The sequence below is a fragment of the Acartia tonsa genome, chromosome 7, assembly GCF_053477335.1.
Source record: "Acartia tonsa isolate MP-2025a chromosome 7, ASM5347733v1, whole genome shotgun sequence".
NCBI classification, from domain to species: domain Eukaryota; kingdom Metazoa; phylum Arthropoda; class Copepoda; order Calanoida; family Acartiidae; genus Acartia; species Acartia tonsa.
Window position 1 is genome coordinate 41,677,346 of NC_137266.1, and position 22,867 is coordinate 41,700,212.

The following is a 22,867-nucleotide window of genomic DNA, read 5'->3' on the forward strand; positions in this document are numbered from 1 at the left end:
TGTCTGTTTGAGAAAATATTAAGGTTTAAAGTTTTTATTAAACTGAGGTTAAAAAAATAGATTTTTTCAATAATTACTCAACAGAATTTTAAAAGTAAGGTGTCAAATTAAAGATCTTACTATTTTTGTTCATACTGGCCATTTTCTTCTTTTATTTTGTTGCGTTTTAGTACCTTAAAACCGACTTAATTATTTATTTTAAAAACTTAAATTACTTAAAAAATAAGAGGTCTACAAAAAAACCGATTGCATATCTGAATTCTATGAAAAATTTTACATCTACTACTTACTAAAAGCACCGGCTAGCTATCTTAAATAAAAAGCAAAAAAGTTAATACACCTTCTTTACAAAAATAAAAAAAAGAAGTTATTACTGCTAGTAAAGAAAAACTCAATTATTCCTTCTTTAGATTAATATTATATTATGATGGAAAAGTTTGGACACAACTATAGTTTGTACTAATCAATCAAGACCCCCAAAGTACCCAAAGTTCTTAGGCCAACGAATAAGAGAAGGTGCTGATAAAACCTTGGATACAATGGGCAGTTTAATGTCCCCTCACTGTTTCACTCATTAAGTCTACTAGCCAATTTCAAACAAAGTGAAAGGTCGGGCACAACCCCCCCCCCCCATTTTAAAAAAAAACTGAAAATAAGAGAAGGTATTTTTTCGGCGTTGCTACAAAAGACCAACACCTACAAAAGTCCAACCCCTAAAAAAGACCAACTCTACAAAAGACAAACACCTACAAAAGACCAAATCTTCAAAAGACCAACCCCTACAAAAGACCAACACCTACACAAGGTATAGCCATACAAAATATCCATTGAGATACAGCTATATTGTTATATATACATCAAATTTATTAATAAAGCAATACATTTCTGCCATTTAATCGAAACATTACAAAATTTAAAAATTTAGCTACAAGGTGGGAACTCTCAGAGACACTTTATGCTGCTTTTCATGGGTAAAATCTAGCTACAAGGTGGGAACTCTCAGAGCCACTTTATGCTGCTTTTCATGGGTAAAATTTAGCTACAAGGTGGGAACTCAGAGCCACTTTATGCTGCTTTTTATGGGTAAAATTTAGCTACAAGGTGGGAACTCTCTCAGCCTCTTTATGCTGCTTTTCATTTGCAAAATTTGCTACAAGGTGAGAACTCTCTCAGCCACTTTATGCTGCTTTTCATGGGTAAAATTTTGCTACAAGGTGAGAACTCTCGGAGCCACTTTATGCTGCTTTTCATGGGTAAAATTTTGCTACAAGGTGAGAACTCTCGGAGCCACTTTATGCTGCTTTTCATGGGAAAAATTTTGTTACAAGGTGAGAACTCTTGGAGCCACTTTATGCTGCTTTTCATGGGTAAAATTTAGCTACAAGGTGGGAACTCAGAGCCACTTTATGCTGCTTTTTATGGGTAAAATTTAGCTACAAGGTGGGAACTCTCTCAGCCTCTTTATGCTGCTTTTCATTGGCAAAATTTGCTACAAGGTGAGAACTCTCTCAGCCACTTTATGCTGCTTTTCATGGGAAAAATTTTGCTACAATGTGAGAACTCTCGGAGCCACTTTATGCTGCTTTTCATGGGTAAAATTTTGCTACAAGGTGAGAACTCTCGGAGCCACTTTATGCTGCTTTTCATGGGTAAAATTTTGCTACAAGGTGAGAACTCTCGGAGCCACTTTATGCTGCTTTTCATGGGAAAAATTTTGTTACAAGGTGAGAACTCTTGGAGCCACTTTATGCTGCTTTTCATGGGTAAAATTTTGCTACAAGGTGAGAACTCTATGCCACTTTATGTTGCTTTTCATAGGTAGAATTTAGCTACAATGTGGGAACTCTTAGAGCCACTTTATGCTGCTTTTCATGGATAAAATTTAGCTACAAGGTGGGAACTCTCAGAGCCACTTTATGCTGCTTTTCATGGGTAAAATTTAGCTACAAGGTGGGAACTCTCAGAGCCACTTTATGCTGCTTTTCATGGGTAAAATTTTGCTACAAGGTGGGAACTCTCAGAGTCACTTTATGCTGCTTTTCATGGGTAAAATTTAACTACAAGGTGGGAACTCTCAGAGCCACTTTATGCTGCTTTTCATGGGTAAAATTTTGCTACAAGGTGGGAACTCTCAGAGTCACTTTATGCTGCTTTTCATGGGTAAAATTTTGCTACAAGGTGAAAACTCTCGGAGCCACTTTATGCTGCTTTTCATGGGTAAAATTTTGCTACAAGGTGAAAACTCTCGGAGCCACTTTATGCTGCTTTTTATGGGTAAAATTTTGCTACAAGGTGAGAACTCTCGGAGCCACTTTATGCTGCTTTTCATGGGTCAAATTTTGCTACAAGGTGAAAACTCTCGGAGCCACTTTATGCTGCTTTTTATGGGTAAAATTTTGCTACAGGGTGAGAACTCTCTCAGCCACTTTATGCTGCTTTTCATGGGTAAAAAGTGTGGATGAATCATGCAAATTTTTCAACAAGAAATAAACCTTTCTCACCAGGTATCGAGGGATATGCAAACAAATAAAAAAATAAGTAGCTCTAATCTTCTCCCCCCCCCCCTCCGGTAAAATTTATTTTCTTGCATTTTACCCCCGAATTTGAATTACCCCCAAAAACAAAAATCTTGTCCATGGGCTTTGCCCCTAGTGGTTTAGTAAGTTTGTTTTTTAAATGGCATCCATTACTTTAAAGATTTTATCAAAATAACGATAAAAAAACTGCGTTACTGTAAATAAAAACTACGACTAAGAACCTTGAGGCCTCTAGGGGCACTTGAGGAGTAGTTGATTTAGATAACCCAATTTTTTAGTTTCGATTTTTTGTGGGGGGTTATTTTATATAGGGCGATTTCTCTTGGGAGGGTGTTTGTACCCTTCTCCAAAATAGTTTTAAACCTCCCCAGGACCTAGACCAGGAGAAACTACTCTGTAAAGAATAACCATATGGGTTAAGCGATTAGCGAGATCCTTCGGTTCAAACAGACAGACAGATAGACAAATAGACATCCTGTTACTTCATTAAAAGGATAAAACCTTTATCCCGTAGTCGTTCCTATATATTCTGTGAATATTGACTATCATATTTCACAAAGATCCTAAAAGCATATTTTATAAAATTCTTATATATTCAGGGATCTTAAGGGATAAGACAATGAACAGTAAATTGATATACATACCCAATGGTGAGAAACAAAATTACACTTTCTGAAGATTAAAAAGATTGAACAGTTTTAAAACTACTAGTTAGACCAAATAAATATCAATAAAGTAGGTACCCAAAATTTTGAAACCAACGAAAGACTATACTGGGATGTATATAAAGCTTTGAGAACCAGGATAATTTAATGCATTGTCCCCTCCATCCCTTTCATTTTTACAAAGAAGCGACCTCTGTTCTTCTGTACTTCTGTCCAACCGTCAGATTGGATGTTCATAAATTTTTTTTATATTTTTTAAAATTCTTTTAATTTATCATTATGTTAACATCTTATAATGTAATTGCCCCCCTTTACCACACATAAAACATTACACCAAGGGAATTATTTTTGTTTGGGGGGGGGGGGGAGTGCGGTAAAATTAAAGTTTTTACTTCCCTGTATAATGCCACAGACTTACTGACTTGTCCAAGACAATGCACTACTAGGATACCTTAACAGACATCCACCACTTTGATTGTACAACCTTTGTCTGGAAGTTCTACATGTGCATTGTAATGCTTTGGCATGATTACAGGTTAGGGCATTCCTCTAATTTAACTATCAGTCTCATGTACTAGACATAGCAGCAGAAGGTAAGTTTTTAACGTCTATAATATGCCGAGTTTTGGTCCAGATTCGAACCCGACACCTACTCGATAGCCGGAGGGATATGATACTTTTAAAGAAATTGCAGCTACTATAATACTGTACAATATATTTGATTTAAGGTTCACCATTATTTTAGGATTTAATACTTCACAAAGATGAAATAGATAGCATTTATAATAATAAAACAAGTAGGACAATTTACAAAACTTTAAAAAAATGCTAACCCAACCAAAATTTTGAATATTTTCTTCCTTGTTGTTGTATAAATTCTTACCACTGTTGAAAAGTTTGACCGCCAATTTTCATCTGCTAACCCTTCCCCCCCCCCCTTCCATTACAATAAATAATTCAGTTGTACATAAACTCTCAAACAATTAGGTACACCATATTTCAAAGTAAAAAGATTTGGATTTTATTTTGTTTTTAAAAATTCTTTTTTTCAAAGTTCTTAATATTTTTAACTTGTTTTTTGTTAAACTTATATTAATTTTAACTAGTATGAAGCTTGTTGTTTTCTTAAGAATTTTTGCAAATATGGTTATTATTTTATAGAATTGAGAAGGCTTGAATAAAGCGAAATATATTTTCTACAAAGAAGTGTGTTCTTCCATGTGTAGTTAGCTCTAGCCGCGCGTTTTTTGAGATTTACCATCCATCCATAGAGCTCAAGAAGGTTGTCACAGCCTCCTACACAAGAAGAAGCAGAAGTTAGCGATGCTGTCCACCAGATGCTACGCCCATCTGTTTGAGATGAACATCTACAAAACTTTAACATGAAAAAAATATGAAGTGAAAGAAAATACAAACAGTAAAGTGTAATACAGAAAATAAATAAGGGTATAAAATTGACATAGGCAATAAAATATGTCATATATAAATTTATTTATCGTATTTATTCGGATCCGGTGGATAGGAACCGGTTCTCATCCATACGAAAAAAACCATGTCTAGCATCGTATCATATCCAGCTTTCTACAAATATAAAAATGTACAATCATAAGATAAAAACCAGTCTTTTACCCCGTGCCTTCGGCACCTCGGGGCTAAAAAAATGGTTTTAATCTTATAATTGTGCATTCTATATCCGCGGAATGATGTTTATAATACGATGCGAGAAATAACTATTATATACTTTTGAAAGGTAGGTCATATTTTTAGTTTACATAGAAATCTTAGATGCTAAGAGAGTAGCAAGTCAGAGAAAGAGGGACAAATGGGCTGTTTAGTGTTTATTACACTAGTCCCCAAAGTTTTCTTATTCGTTGGCTTAACAACTTTGGGGACTTTTTCTGAATTTTAATTGTTTGTTTTATAAAGTGTTCAAACGTAATCACTAATTTTAACCTACAGAAGAGGTAATTTTGTGTGCAATCATCTGGGATGTACATCCATTTATCGGCCATTGTCTTATCTCTTTAGATCCCTGTCAAATAGTAGTTAAATAGTAGCTCTAAAATATGCAGTTTTATAAATAAATGAGGCAATTTAGTCAAACTTTATTCGGCGAGAATTTTTAGTAGCGCAGCTACACTACGTCTAGAGAATATACGTTAATATGAAACGTATACTGAAAAATTATGTATTGCATCGTATTATACCCAGTTTTCTATGAATAATAAAGTGTACAATCTAAGATTAAAACAATTTTTTTGATCTTTTGACTGTACATAGATACATCAGCGGAGTGGATACAAAACCGCGACAAACAAAACCGCGACAGGGACAAAACCGCCCCATAACAAAACCGCGACAATAACAGAAATATAACTATGTAGGAATTTTTGTAGGAATACATGGCCGGAGCGCTCGGCCCCCTGGCCTGCCTAGCCGCGGGCGCTCGGCCCCCTTGCCCATAACCTAACCTAACCTAAATATTGTAAAAAAAAATATTAAAAATTTGAAAAAATCTACCAACCACTTTTTGTAAAATCCACGAAATTCTAAACTATAAATAAGTTATTGTACATTAAACATTCAAACATATAGGTTAGGTTAGGTTAGGTTATAGGCAAGGGGGCCGAGCGCCCGCGGCTAGGCAGGCCAGGGGGCCGAGCTCTACAGCCATGACCTTCTAGCATTAAGATTTTTCTTATTTTTTTAAATAGATTTTTTATATGTAATGTCGCGGTTTTGTTATGGGGCGGTTTTGTCCCTGTCGCGGTTTTGTTTGTCGCGGTTTTGTATCCACTCCACATCCGCGGAAAGTGGAAATGCGATGCGATAAATAACTATTACAGGCTTAGCATCTGTGCGTACAATAAGCATCTTGAATTTCAGATAAACATTAAGATTTTAAATCCGATTTCTGAATAGTATTTAAAAGGATGTTGTCATCCTTGTTTGGTCTAAATTTAATACTCTTAGCAAATTATAAATGCACTAATTTACCTATGCTTTGCTTATAAGGATGTTTTTATCCTTGTTTTTCTTTAAATTTAATACTCTAAGTAAATTTAAATACTCCTTAACTATGCTTTCTTAAAAGGTTATTGTCATCCTTGTTTTGTCTAAATTTACAACTCTGAGCATTTGAGCAAATTATAAATACACATTAACTATGCTTTGCTTATAAGGATGTTGTCATCTTTGTTTTGTCTAGATTTACTACTCTGAGAAAATTATAAACACACCTTAACTATGCTTTGCTTATAAGGATATTGTCATCCTTGTTTTGTCTAAATTTACAACTCAAAGCAAATCTAAATGCATCTTTACCTACCATGCCTTTGCTTATGCTTATTATTAGGCTATTCAAATTGGCTTTTCTTCCTCGTAAATTAGCTAAATAAGTTAAATAGCAAAGCTATTCTATGATTTAGATAAACAAGGATGAAAACATTCATAAAAGTGAATCTCAACAAATCAGAATTTCAGACAGACAAACCTTTACAAATTATAGAAACAATGTATTTAATCATCCTAGGAATCAATACTCCAAAATGCTGACGTACCTTCCCAAAATAGCTTTAACCCTTCTCAATACCTTTGAGAAGCTACATTGTTCAGGAGAACCATATCGGTTCAGCAGTTAGCGAGATCCTTTGGTAAAGACAGACACACATACAAAAAAAGACAACCTGTTACTTATGTTAAGTGGACAGGCAATAATTTAACAAATAAGGGGGGAGAATTTGTGCTCGCCAGGCATTTTGAAGGGAAGCACCAATTTTTCTTGAGATAAAATCGCCCTGTCTGATTTATGCCTATAAATTATATAGGTCAACAATATGCACTTTCACATTATATTTGTATTATAAATACATATACTTTACATTTATATATATATTCATAGTTAGGCTGGTTCAAATTTGAATCATGATCTAAATCCGCTATATTTCCGCTTCTTAAAAACCGGTTCTTAAAAAATATTGGTTTAGTAGGGCAAACAAAAAGAAATTTTCCGCGGTCAACTGTGAATTGCCCCAATTAAAAAAAAACATATAGATTGCTTTGATTAGCCTCGCGTAGAATTTAGGGTATCGCAAGGTTTAAATAGGAGGGGGATGGGTAAGTATTATCCTCCTTACCTATTCACACCTCCTTTGGACGTCATTGCTTTTGATGACTGTGGTTTATAAACTAACATACTATAGCCATTATTACACAGTAGATTTAATAATATATTTTTCAAAATAGGGATAAAAGGGATCTTTTACCCCTGCCCCTTGGACGTCCTTGGTCCAACATAAACCAAAGCTTACTATTTTTACAAAATTCTGGTTGGGGCTACCCTCCATATGTGTACTTCTATTTGTTCACCTCCAACTTTAACTTTCAGTGTTTTCAAACTTTCAAAATCTCAGATTTAAACTTATCAAATATCAGATAATAATGCATATGTAGATAACTAGTTTTTTTTTGTATGCTTCTGATTTTATATAAACGGGGCCCTAAGGATCTACCAAATGGTTTAAAACCTGCCCTAGATCAATGTAAAACTTTAAAATTGTGTAACTATAGATATCTATTCATCTATCTATCTATCTATCTATCTATCTACCTATCTATCTATCTATCTATCTATCTATCTATCTATCTATCTATCTATCTATCTATCTATCTATCTATATATCTATCTATCTATCTATCTATCTATCTATCTATCTATCTATCTATCTATCTATCTATCTATCTATCTATCTATCTATCTATCTATCTATCTATCTATCTATCTATCTATCTATCTATCTATCTATCTATCTATCTATCTATCTATCTATCTATCTATCTATCTATCTATCTATCTATCTATCTATCTATCTATCTGTCTATCTATCTATCTATCTATCTATCTATCTATCTATCTATCTATCTATCTATCTATCTATCTATCTATCTATCTATCTATCTATCTATCTATCTAACTATCTATCTATCTATTTATCTATCTATCTATCTATCTATCTATCTATCTATCTATCTATCTATCTATCTATCTATTTATCTATCTATCTATCTATCTATCTATCTATCTATCTATCTATCTATCTATCTGTCTATCTATCTATCTATCTATCTATCTATCAATCTATCTATCTATCTATCTATCTATCTATCTATCTATCTATCTATCTATCTCTCTATCTATATATCTATCTATCTATCTATCTATCTATCTATCTATCTATCTATCTATCTATCTATATTCTAGCTGAGCTATTCCCTGTGGACCTACGTGGAGTGCTAAGTGGTATCTCACAAACAGTGGCCAATCTGTACATCTTCCTGGTACTCAAAACTTTCCCTGCAGGTTAGCATTTATAAAATAGCTGAAAACCATCCCCCAAACTGTGTGAAGCATCTATAAAATGAAGAACTGAATAGGCTTAATAGTTAGCGGGATCTCAAAGGACAAATGCAAAAACTTTTTATACTACTAGCATCCACTTGAGTGCCGAGGGAAGGAGGGAGATGGGATCGGCACCCCCCCTTCACTAAAAATATTATGCCTTTCAATTTATTATTAAATTTTATGAAAGGGGTTTACAAACCCTCTACACGCACCTACTTAATACTTAATATTTATAATACAATCTATTTATTTTCCTTAAAGCTTTCAAAAACAAAAAACATCATCTCTATCTTAAAACTAAAAAAACATATGAAATATTTTTAACCCATTGCAAATCTCTGCAATTTTTAAAAGCATCCTAAAACTTTAATAAATTATGATTTGGATAACCTCATACAATAGTAGGGTAGTAATAACAAATTATTTATAATGATTTATATAACAAACAAGGATGACAACATCCATAAGTAGCGAAGCACAAAATTTCGTGGATGGGACTGACGGTCATTGTTGTTTTCTTCAAACGACGGGAAACTTAATTTTGATAACTTTAACTGAAAAAAAATTTAAAATCGATTAATAAACACCAAAGATATGGGGAAAATGTAATAAATATAAAAATAGCCAAAAACCTGCAAAAAGGCAGTCTGACCGTCATTGTTGATTTCTTCAAATGACCGGAAATTTAATTTTTATATCTTTAACTAAAAAAATTTTGAAAATCGGTCAATAAACACCAAAGATATGGGGGAAAATGTTAAAAATATAAAAATAGCCAAAAACCTGCAAAAAGGCAGTCTGACTGTCATTGTTGTTTTCTTCAAACGATGGGAAATTCAATTTTGATATCTTTAACTGAAAAAGTTTGAAAATCGGACCATAAACACCAAAGATATGGGGGAAAATGTAAAGAATATAAAAATAGCCAAAAACCTGCAAAAAGGCCGTCCGACCGCCATTGATGTTTTTTGTTAATTGTGCTCCTTAATGATAGATATGTTGTTAAAAAATTTCAGCTTTCTATCTTTTATAGAAGCTGAGTAAATCCCATTTCCCCCATAGCGTTACGGACGGACTGACGGACAAAGTGAATTATAGAGTAGCTTCGTTACTAAAAAGAAAGAGAAGTAGAAAAAAAAGACATAACCATATAATGTTTAAAGAAATAAAAATTTAAAATTTGAGTTATTAATGTCAAAAACCTATAGGGATAAGACAATTGATAAACATCCCCAATGATGAAAAACAAAATTATCTAACCAATCAAAATTTTACAAAAGTAACTAAAGTTCATAGGCAACGAAGTTATCAGTATAATTTACAGTCCAATGTCACCTCCCTCCCTTCCTGGTTTGAAAGGTGTAAACTAATATGTATCATTCAAATAGCATCCAATAGCATCGTTTTTTTTCTCGTTTTTTTGTTATGGGGTGATTTTGTGCACCCCCACCTCTAAAGCCTATAATAACTAGTTTCAAGGAAGGACAAGGACAATATAATGTGTATTACGATGGTACCTTATAAACACGCCCCTGTGATTCTTTCGCTTGAGAACTTGAATGGTCGGTTGAAACTAGAAGAGTGTCCAAACTTTTTATAATAATTTTGTTTATCATCATTTGGTATGTACATATACTTATAAGCCAATGTCTTATCCCTGTTAGTTTATTAAAAGATAACCCAGCAAAAATAAAGTTATCCTTGTTTAACTATATATTTATTTGCAACACTAAGTTAGTGCAACTCTATAGTATCTAATATATTGGATAAATATTACCTATTTCATATATATTTTTCATAAAAGGACACTCAGCATTTTAAAAAATTTAACTTAATATTTTCCAATTTTGAAATACTTTTCTGTAATAAAAAACAGAAAGATTTATTTTGTCTGAAGCAAAAAAGAGTATTGTCGGGAATTTGTTCTACATATTAGAGAAGCTTGTAAAATTTCTTAACTAGTTTTAGGCTATTTTCTGACCTACCGTCCCGCGCTCCTCCCCTAAAGTCTTTACATATTTATGACATACTAAAGACATTAAAACTTGTAGGGTGAGGCGGGGCTGAACTGGTAATTTTTTCGGTTTTTTGATAAAAATGGGGTAAATATTAATATTTTTAAATAGGACCAAGACCATTAGAAAGCTTACGGAAAGGACTATCAGGTCCTAAAAGGACGTTGTCCTCGGACTTTTAGAAGTTTGTCGTAATTGGACTCAAAGAAATTACCGATAAATGCCCCACGGTGGGGCATTGTGGGTAACGTCTTTTCAACCTAAAAAAAAATCGAACGGCCAGTCAAACATAATTAATCATAATTAGTATAGGTTATAGGGATTATCCACAAAAATTTTAATAAAGATCGGACTGTTCTTTCTATGTCAAAAATCCTTTTTTTTTAAAAGACGAGAAATTTCGATTTTTTTTACAAAAATTTAAAAAAAAATAAAATTCAAATTTTATTATATAAAAAAACCTGTTCTATTCACTTTTTGGCCTAATTCTTAAAAAGCCCATATTGAATTTTAGATTTTACCAAAGAAAACCTGAAAATTGATCTTAAAAATCAAATTTAAATTTTTTTTCTCGACGAAAAATACCCTGCGCGAACTTTAGTCATTTTTGAAAAAAATATTACCTCTACATTTAAGCTCTCATCGGATTTGGAAAGAGCTGGCAATTCTTAGTTCAAAAGTTTTTTTACAGATCAATTTTTGTGTAGGTCGATCTTTATACACCTAAGTGAAAAAATATAAAAAAAAAATTTTCGTCCGACTTTGAGACCCAAAAAACTTTTTTGTAGGCAATTTAATAAGGAACAAATTTGCTTTTATGTTTTTTTCTTTCAGTCGATTAGAGCATGGAGAAAAATGTCATTTTCTAAAGGTGGGTAAAAAATTACCGGTAATGCCCCATACCGGTTAATGCCCCGCTTGACCCTATCTAAAATGAATTTCAGAGAACCATTTACACTATTATCTTATCTTTAACAATAAACGATTTTTTATCTCATTTTTATTACTACAAACAGATTAAACAACCTTATTTTCTTTAGTGTCCTTTTACTTATATTATAACATATAACAACATACAGGGAAGTTTCCAAAAAAAAAATAATGATGTTTTGCCTCAAAGTGCCTCGTAGAGCACAGAACCCTCCTTATTTATGAAATAGATTGAAAAAAGTGAAGTAAGGGGGGAAGGATTAGGACACCGCAGGTAAAGACCCCTCTGGGTTAGAGCCCGAGCAGTGGTTTCAAGCATGATACAGCGGGGTTCAGAATCGAACCAAATACCTCCATGATAGCAATCCAAATAGTTACAAAGTACACTTTTGAACAAGGTCAATAAAATATAGAGTAGCTTCGCTTGCGAATAAAAGTAACAGTAACATCCTGTAACTATAGGCAAGGCCAGGCACTGATTAACTTCCTGATTTCCTATGAATCATAAATGACGTGCACTGGGCTATATTTTAAGTGCGTAGCATCTCTATAATCTTCTCAATCTCTCACTCACTCATTCATTCTGTAGCTATATGTATTTATTAGTAGTTAGAACAAGTACTATGGTCTCCAAAAAGCGGAGCAACAAGGGAGGGAAAATTCATGTAGAGATTTAGTAAGCAATGTTTATGAAACATCCTAGAAAGTTAAAAAAAGTCATCCTTATAATAAAGTAACAGGATGTTTGTGTTTGTATGTTTGTACCGAAGGATCTCGCTAACTGCTGAACCGATCGGGTTCTCCTTAACAGGGTAGCTTCTCATAGATCCCGGGAAGGTTTATAACTATTTTCTTGGGGGGTGGGACACCCTCAACCCCCCCCCCCAAAAAAAAATTCTTTTAAAATCTAAAATAAGAAATTGAATTATTAAATTCGATTCTCTCCTCCTCAAGTGCCCCTAGAGGCCTCTAGGGGCGTAGCCGCTAGTGTATTAAAAAAAGGATTTAAAAATGATAAAAATAAGCATGTTTTAAATAGATGTAAGGAGTTTATGATAACGATTGAAGAGTTGCTTCGCATTTTAAATGATCATCCACAGTTTGAAATCGATAGGATAATTCTAAAATTCCTTAATTAACCATAGAGCTGACCATGACGTACGGACGTTAATTCCCTAATTATAGAAATGCTTGACTTTTAAAAATTAGTGTCAGCTTGATATTAGTAAAGCATTTGATCCTTTGATTTGGTTTGCGAGATCCTTCGGTACATACCAACAGACACAGATATCCTGTTACTTTGTCATAACTGATTATTATTACTATAAATGGTCAATCACACACAATTAAACAAGGAATTTCTAGCAGTTGAAGCTTATTGTTCTTATGATATAATCCCAAAATTCCTCAGACATTTAACTTATTCTAGAAAAATGAAAAAAAACTGAATATTTCTTAACAAAATGTGTACAGCTTCTGACCAATAATGTGATTGGTTTGGCTTTTTCACTGTGTTTCTATTGATCAAATTAAGGAATTGACGATCTAAACTTTTAATAAAGGGGTTATCTACTATATGACAATTCACTAACCATTTTACAGATTATAGGACATATGTATATACCATATCTATAATACAGAATGATGTCTGTCCGTCCGTCCCTTAAGATCTCGGTAACCACTGAAACGATCAGATTCTACTCTTCAGGGAATATACCTACTGGTCGTGTAGTGGTTTAAGGCTTTTTTCTTGGGAGGTGGGACACCCTCATACCCCCCAAAAATAAAAAAAATCCCCCATAAATTTTTTTAAATTTTAATTATTTAAAATTTGTTGGGGCATCTCCAGAGGTAATTATTTTTTTCTTAAAAGGGGCGAAGTCGCTAGTATGTTATATAGTATATACCAACAAATGCTATATTGTATTTTTTTTCGCAATTAGCTTCTTTAATGTTTGAGGTGTACTACTAATATATTTTTACGCAGTTTCTCATTCGAAGGAGGGAGGGGATATCAGACTGTAAATTGGTACCCAAAGTTTTGTAACCATTTACTTAATTTGTTGGCTAAAAAACGTTTACATTTTTGAATTTTGATTGGTTGGTTACCTAAGCAATACTTAATCTACAGAAGGGGTAATTTTTTCTCATCATTGATGCTATATAATATCAATTTAATGTCTATTGTCTTATCCTGTAAGATCTCTGGGTTCATATACTATTATCTAGTACAAAAATGTAAGAAAGATAAAAATTTTCTGAAAACAAGGACAATTAGGTTAAAAAGTATCGCAGTAAATCAAATCTTAATTGTAAAATATAAATTTAAAAACACCCCAAAGGTGGCTAAAAATTACGATTTCTCTACCTGAAACATGAAACCCTTGCAAAATCTTGCAAAAAATGCACGTCGCATTTTTTTATTCTTGTTTTTAACATTTTTAATGTTTTTGATTGTAATAGAAATATTACCTGAATGTCTTCCTTTCTTACATTCTCTTGGGAGAGTGGTGGTACCATCCCCCCAAATAGTTATAAACCTTCCCAGGACCTATGAGTAGCTACCCTGTTAAGTAGAACCCAAACAGTTCAGCGGTGGCGAGATCCTACGGTACAGACAGACAAACAAACATACAAACATCCTTTTACTTTATTATAAGGATATAGCTTATTGTTTATATTTTAAATTAAGCTACTAAATATTGAAAATTGATTTTTTAAAAACCTGCCTGTGAAATCTTTTATTTGTTAAAAATTGAACTATAATTTATTGCAATTTCCGATATTTCAGAAAAATGACTTAAAAACAAAGGTTCTTAAATAAAAGTTGGAAGAATACAAAATATGGCTTTGCCTGACTTTTAGTCGGAAAAACAGGGGAAACACGCAAACACTAATAGCCCTCTAGCTTAAATGAGGGCGTTGAACGCCCCCCCCCCCCTGAACTGATGACCGGAATAAAAAAAATCGTAATACATATCCCCTATTCCTTATATCATAATATATATAAAAGTGTAAAGTAAAGTAATGAAAAAATAATCTTATTAAAACATCAAACAGAAAAATTTTCTTTTTTTATAATTTTGTGCTCCTTGCAATTTTAATTATCAAATTTCCTGCACATATATCTATCTACTTTATCTTTTTCTATTTTTCTATATATCTATTTAACAATCTATAAAGTTATTTATCAATACTTCTATCTAATTATCCACTAATTCATCATTCCATCAATCCATCTTTCTATTAATTTATTAATTCACTAATCTGTTAATATATCTATCTATTAATCAACAAATCCATTCATCAATATTTATGTTAATTCAGCTATCATTATATCCATCTATCCTTTTACACCAGTCCAATCCAATTTTTCTATCAATTCACCTATCAATTTATCCATTTATCTATTCAATCCTTATGATAAAGTAACAAGATATCTATCTGTCTGTTTTTTTTGTCTGTCTCTTTTACCGAAGGATCTCGCTAACCACTGAATCGGTAAATTTCTCCTTTACAGGGTAGCTTCTCATAGGTCCTGGGAATGTTTTTATTTATTTTTGGTGAGGGTCTCCACCACTATCCCAAGAGAAATAGCCCCTAGAAAAAAATTTCCCCCAAATTTTTTAAATTTCTTTTTAAATTTATAAAAAATGGGTTATCAAATTCAACTCCCCCCTCCTCAAGTGCACCTAGAGGCCTGTAAGGGCCTAGCTATTAGTCTATTTACAAAGCAATCTATCTACCTCTATGTACGTATGTATGTATGTGTGTATGATATAAGCACAAGTTTTAAAACTAAGCTACTCTGAAAATTGGAATGATCTATCAAGTATGAATTTTCTAAGTATGGTGGCGTATTTAGAAATATAATATAGACCTTTAGTTTTGTATGTTTGGCCATAAATGTAATTGTCTAAAATTCTTAAAGAACAGACCTTTTTCGACCTAAGATACTAAAACTTCTAGGCTAGCCTTAGACAGTTTATTATTTTAATTTGACACCCCCACCCCCTACACGCCACTAATTTAGACCATTTTCCAATCCTAACTAGCAAACTTTCATCTTTGGAATGTCAACTTGATTAAAAGCTATAACTGTGTACGCCTCTGTAGGATGATATAAAGATAAATTGCACTCAAGTGTCGGCTTATTGATGCATAGAGATGGATTTGGTTCATTTCTCGCACTCCAACTGTGGGAAAACATGCACCTCCACATTCTACATATTTTCGATCCTAGGACAAACGCAGGAGTGACAAACGTCGTAGTGGACACTTAACCTAACTTAACATATTTTATTTATATTCTTAGTGGCTCTTTAAATGCGTAACCGTTGCGGGGGGCTTATTTGTATATTCTTATCTTAGCCTAACCTAAGCTTACACTCCTACGATTGTCACTCAATCGTTTGTCACTATTGTGTTTGTCTCGGTACTCTATTTTCATTTGCTTTCAAACTCGTATTTGAAGCTCTTTTAAAACTAACCTAACCTAAAAGAAGAAATATAAATTAAAAAAATTATGAAATATGAAATATGTTTATTAAACAGTCCAGTCCTTGATTCTTGGAGGTACTCTCACCCCAAAACATCTATAAAACTTCCCTTGACTTATCACAAGCATCTTTTTAAAGGAGAGTCATACTTAAGCAAAAGACAGACAGTCTGTTACTTTTAATTACAGTTTTAGTAAAGATTGTTTTGTTTTAGTACAAGAAGGTCTGACAATTGCTGGCAGTTACTGGTTCTTTGCTGGCGTCGGTGTCCTGGCGGCCATCTACGGTGCCACCATTCTTCCAGATACACAGGTATACCATTTTCCATTAATAGTATGCCTGTTATAGTCTGGATAACAAATCGTCACGTTAAGAATGACACCTCTGCTGCTATGTCTGGCGCGTCACAATAATAGTAAGATTAGGGAGTATGCCTTGGCCCGTTACCAAGTGCTAATTATAACCATTTAAGTTAGGACTTTTTCAGACAAATGTCGGGCAATCAAAGGATTGGTTTTATGCAAAATATCATACATTTGAGGGAAGACTAGTTTTATATCTATTATCCCCTATCCCTGGGCTTCTACAGGGGGGGGGGGGGTGGAATAAGTCGTCAACTCTTTCAATATTAGTTTTCAAAAAAGTACATTAATTTTTTTTGGGGGGAGGGAGTGTTATTTTTTTAGGGACCATTTCTTTTGAAAGGGTATGTGCATTTATCCTCCATCCAAATAGTTCTATACCTTCCCTGGAATTACAGAAATCATCAATGTAAAGGAAAACCATGTTGGTCCAAAGGTTAGCGAGATATTAAGCTGCATACAGACATCCTGTTACTTGATATATATTTATAATAATTTTTATAAATTTTAGGGCAAAACTTTGGCTGAAGTATCAGATTATTTCAATAAAACCGGATGCTGTTCTAAACCTAGGTACTCTATTTTTATTTTATATAAAAACTAGCTGCTACGCCCCTAGAGGCCTCCCCTGCCAGAAACGTTGTAAGGATATGCTTACGACGTTTCTGGCAGGGTCTAGGTACACATGAGGGAATGAGGGGTTGTGGAAGTTAACCATTCACTTTCAACTTTATTTTTAAAAAGGAAAGAAAATGTGTTTTTTTTTGGTTAGGGATTATTTTTCCTTGGGGCGATTTCTCTTAGAAGGGTGGAGATTCGAGAATCTCTTCTCTAAAATAGTTGTAAACCTTCCTGTGACCCATAAAAAGCTTCACTGTAAAGGAAACAATATTGGTTCAGCGGTTAACGAGATACTATGCTACAGACCAAAAAAGCTTACTACTTTATGTAATAAGATGAATGATAAAATCGTGCTACTGATTTAAAATTACAAAACAAAAATATGTAAGAAATGTCTTGCACTAAGTACTATGAACATAAGACATTAGATTAATTAGAAAATTGTAATTATATTAATGTTTTCTTTTTCAATTATACAGTAAAGATATTGTAAAGAAGCAACATATTATTTCGAACAAATTTGGTTTACAGATGTTCAATTAATTGTGCCTATTGTATCCTACTGTTACAGAATTTATGATGAAAACAGAAAAAAGCTTTGGATAAAATTTTCCTTGTTAATATTACTTATTTTTATAGTGATGAAGAAACAAGTGGTAATGACGAGACAAAGGACGGATTGCTAGAACCAGACGGACACACAACTACAAGTGAAAAGCAGACACCCAAAGAAAAGTCATAATTCATTTGTATTTTTTTACATTATTTTTCTGAAATAAAAAAAATTAGAGATTTTTTCTTTATTGGTTAAAAATGCTTTTAGTTCAATAATCAACACCATCAAAACAGCCTAGAACCTGTCCAGGAATGTAGCAAAGCTTTCCTTAAATTAAAGGCCTACAACTCTTGACTGTATCATTACATAAATGTGTAATACGATGTCTGTCTGTCTGAGAAGCGTTGGATCTATATAACTTCTGAATAGAACTGTTCTCTTTTACAGTGAAGCTTCATAATGTCAAGTGAAGGTTTTAAAATGTTTTACAGGTGGAGAGCCACTAGAAAAAATGACTCTTCTTAAATTGCAACTTTTTAAAGCTAAAATTAAAAGTGGAGGGTCGTTTTCTACCCAATGTCCAATTTCCCTTCCATCAAGTGTTCCTATGGGCCTCTTGACTCGTAGCTGCTGGAAGATTTCAAAATATTATGCCTAAAGATATTCTTTTGCATTTTATAAGGTTGGATAACATATACCCAGGGAGGAAGGAGACGTTTGTTTGTTGGTTCATTAAGTTGAGTGTCCAAACATTTTACCCACCAATTGTAACTTCAAAAGGGGTATTTTGTGTATTATCATTGGGGATGTACATAATTTTATGGCCATTGTCTTAACCATGTAGATCCGTACATATAACTAACTCTCTTATAATTAAGGTTAATGTAAGTTTTACAAGTTATGTAAGAAGATTTTTGTAAAACCCAAAAACAAGAATATTTTTAACCACAGCTATTTATGGGCAACAAAAAAAGATTGTCAAGGAACTATGGGCTAGATAATGAGAATTCAATTGATAAACAATTCCATTTTTGAAAAAAAAATTACTTCTTCCGTAGATAAAGATTGTTGGTTGAAAATTTGATCACTGTTAGTTTGTACCAACCAATCCATATTTAATTTAAGCGCCAAATTTGAAGCCAACGCACTAGCGAAGTTGTTTAAAAAGTTTAAAGTACCATTACAATACACAGTCCACTTTCCTTCACTTCAACTTTAGACAATTTAGGTTTGAAATTTATAAAACCCTCATCAACAAAAAAGTAATGCAAATTGAACACAGACAGTCTGACAAATATATGGACTGACCCAAGTTATATTGTAACTACAAATCTAAAAGTAAATATTTCAAAAGTATTAATTTCTAAAATTGCTAGGGTGTTAATCTTTGCAATTCTGCTAAAACATTATTTAAAAAAATAAAGCTACTCTATAAGATCTTGTCTGTAATTTGATATTTATTAGCGGCTGCTCCCTTAGTATCTATGGGCTCTGTATTCAAAGTTGTAAGAAGGATATTTTGTGTTTGGGTTTTTCTATCGATCTGTACCGAAGGATCTCGCTAACCGCTGAAATGATTTGGTTCTTCTTTGAAATGTATCTTCTCATGCGTCCAGGGAAGAGTTTTTAACTATGTATGGGCAGGCTACCACCACTAACCTAAGATAAATCGTTCCTATAAAAATCCTTTTTACATTTTTACTTTTGTCTCAATTTTTTCATCTTATTATGAAAAATTTATTTTTTTAAAAGTAATTATGAGGTAAGAATTAATCTTCTTTTCTTTCTTATTTTCTCTTTTAAAAAACTTATCAATTACCTCATATTGGTGATGCTGCTGTCCATGACACTCTAACGTCAGGTCCAACAACCATGGATAACTAAAGGGAGCCAAACACCTTGGTATTAAGCTAAGTAACACCCAACAGACAACCAACACTTTGATTGCACGACCTTGTCTAGAAAAACCCAAGTGTGAATGGCAATGAGTCACTATGTCTAATCCTTTCGAGGAGACCTAACCTATCAAAGCGTTGCAACCAAAACAAACCAACCACACCTGACTTAAATGAAAACACCTTTTAAATATACTTCTAAATATAGGGAAAGCGGAGTTTATGTGCTCGAAAAGGCTTTTTAATTGAAAACTCCGCTTTACCCATAGACACACACGCAACGACTACGTATAAATACATTGGATAAAAGGATTTTGATTGAACTGGAAAATTGCTATGTTTCTATTAGCCAACAGTATACATTATAATAAATAATCCTTTATATTTTGAAAGCAACATTGTAAATATTTTAAACTTTTAGCCAGACTTGTAATTCTTACCAAACTTTCAATGATATATTGCTCCATAGAATATAATGATATAGCTTTACAGATAGGTAGATAGTTTAGATATGTTTGTTTAATAGATGTAAAAAGTTTGGTAACAAGGATAATAACATCAATAAAAGCAAGGCCTTGAAACGGTAGGACAAACAAACATTAAAACTTATAGAGTAGAACTGAATAAGGACGTACTTACATTTTTAGGACTTATTATAGAGATGCTTTGCTTATAATAGGAATCAGTATTACAAAAATCAGATGAATATGATAATTATAACATACAAAAATCTGTTGTCAAAAATAAAAATTTCAGCATTTTGTAGATGGACGTACGGAATTTTTGGTAACGATAAAAGAGTTGTTGCTACGCTTCCTAAATCATACCTGATTTTTATAGGAACCAGTATGCAAAGTTTGAAATCGATAGGACAATTCTGACCTGTTTAGATTAACAAAAAGAGTTTTATGTACCTGCATTTAATCAATTCTAAAATCACCCAAATTCTTAAGAATTCTGAGCTGGATCTTTAAATGTGTAGCCGTTGTCGTTGCTGCTGCCAGAGGTACAGCCACTAACCTAATACCGATCTTTAAATCAAATTGGCTACGCGTGACCACGGCTTTAAACCTTTAAATCGCAACCACTTTTTGAATTTTCAGTAAAAATAATACGTAAAAGCTTCAAATCTTTAAAAATCCATGTTTTATTGGCAGCACTGGCAGTGGCGATGGCTACGGCCACGACTACACATTGAAAGATCCAGCTCTGAGAAAATGTTAAGAATAATCTAACATGCCTATATTAACAATCAGAGCTACTAACTGCTGATGTACGGTGGACAGACCAGTCCTAAATGTAGTAAAGCGTCGGTTTTTTAAGAGGTTAATTGTTATCAACTAACATTATATTGAACACTTACTACGTTTTTAGTAGCAAAGCTACTCTGTAATTAAAAATATCCATTTGTTCATCTAGCCATTTGTATTGTGGAAATATGACAACTATTTTTGTTTTTCTCATAATGGATGTTGTCATTCTTCTTATTTAAATAATTCTCAAAGTTTTTAAAAAAAATAATGATCATTCTATTAAATTATTCTTTGACAGGAACAAAATATGTATGAACATTGTCAGGGTTCCAAAGGGATAAGACAATGGCCGACAAATAAAAGTACATTTCCAAAATTACCCCTTCTGTCGATTACAATTAGTGATTGAAACGTTTGGACCCTAAACTTAATAATCCAACCAATAAAATCAATATAAGTACCCAAAGTTGTTGAGCCAATAAATAAGAAAACTTTGGGGACCAGTGTAATAAAGACTCCATTGTCTCATCCCTCCCTGTACATATATAGAATATGTATAGATATTTATTATATATGGCTGAGAAATATTATTATTCATTTCAATTCTAAACTTTTAGGAATCTTTATGTATATACATTTAAATAAATTTATATGCCTTAAATTTAAGTTTTAAAAGAAATAGATACTGAATTATAAGTAATATTAAAACATGTAACTTTTTTGGAGGATTTAAAATTAAAAAGTTATACGATTAAAACTAGTTTTGTTAGCCCCGAGGGTTCGAAGACCAGGACTAATTTTATTACTTTATTATAATATTCGTGGAAAAGTATCTTGGAAAAGTAGCCTTAGGACATTTACCTAAGAAAAGTAGCTTCCTAAGAAAAATAGTTTCCAATATGGCCGCAGCGCTCGGCCCTCTGGCCTGCCTAGCCTCGGGCGCTCGGCCCCCTAGCCTATAACCTAACCTAACCTAACCCATGTTAGCCTCAGAACATTTATTAAAAAAAAATATCATCAACTGATAATACCTAGGTGGTTTAGAATTTCGTGGATTTTGCAAAAAGTAGTTGATAGATTTTTACAATTTTTAATATTGTTTTTACAAGAATTAATAATGTTTTTACAATTTTTTGATTAGGTTAGGTAAGGTTATAGGCTAGGGGGCTGAGCACCCGCGGCTAGCAGGCCAGGGGGCCGAGCGCTGCGGCCATGACCTTTATTAACAGTGGAGGCTACTTTGTCCTGAAGCTACTTTGTCCGAATCTACTTTGTCTGAAGCTTCTTTGTCCGAAGCTACTTTGTCTGAAGCTTCTTTGTCCGAAGCTACTTTGTCCAAGATCCGTGGAAAATTGTCTGTAATACGGGTCTATACATGGCTATCAGCATTGCTTAAAGGTCTGTTTTCAAAAGGGGAGATTTGGTTTTAGAAAAATAGCCTGAAACCGACCAAGACATAGAAATAAAATAGCCTGAAACTATCCCGAGACCTAAGCATGAATCTTCCCAATAGTGAAGAACTCAATCGGTCCAGTGGTTAGTGAGATCTTAAGGGACAGACAAAAAAAACCCTACTGCTTTGAATAAAAGGATTTGCCTTTTAAAATATAAACTCTAAAATCAGTTTAGTCCATGAATTTAAAAAGTTAAAAAAAAATAATATAGGAGCTTTCTTATAGGTTTGTCTATGTATACAAGTTGGTATAAATATTGAATAAAAAGTTTACATTTCATTGATTTCAAATTACTTCTTTTTTTCAGGAATAAAGCCTTATATAAAATAAAAAAAGAAGATTAGAAAATTTTAAGAGCGTCTTTTGTTTTGTTTTATGAAGCATCATTGAAGATGTTTGAAATGAGGCTTTTTTCTGCATTTATGTTCATATAAGGTCTTTATGTATAAAACTATTTTACTTAGACTATATTTTTATTCCTTTATCTTGATGTATAAAAAAGAGGCTTTGGTATAAATAAAGCTATACATGTTTATACAATTGCTCTTAAATTAATTAAAAGAGTATATATTTTAAAACTATTTTTGTGGCGGTATATAGATAGTTATAGAGTAGCTGCTTTTAGTTCAAAATATAACATGATATAGCATTAGCAGGTACCAATTTTAACGTCTTTAGC

General features: G+C 33.0%; 1 protein-coding gene across 1 annotated transcript in view; it reads left to right on the forward strand.

The window, feature by feature from the left end:
- LOC145324321 (facilitated trehalose transporter Tret1-like) overlaps window positions 1–17,817 on the forward strand; it is a 57,797-nt gene extending 39,980 nt beyond the window's left edge. The window contains exons 17-20 of the mRNA XM_080166938.1: window positions 8,463–8,561; window positions 16,262–16,359; window positions 16,921–16,982; window positions 17,670–17,817. Coding sequence (XP_080023064.1) covers window positions 8,463–8,561; window positions 16,262–16,359; window positions 16,921–16,982; window positions 17,670–17,772 — 362 coding nt within the window. The 3' untranslated portion in view covers window positions 17,773–17,817. The remainder of the gene's footprint in view (window positions 1–8,462; window positions 8,562–16,261; window positions 16,360–16,920; window positions 16,983–17,669) is intronic.
- The last annotated feature ends 5,050 nt before the right edge of the window (window positions 17,818–22,867 follow it).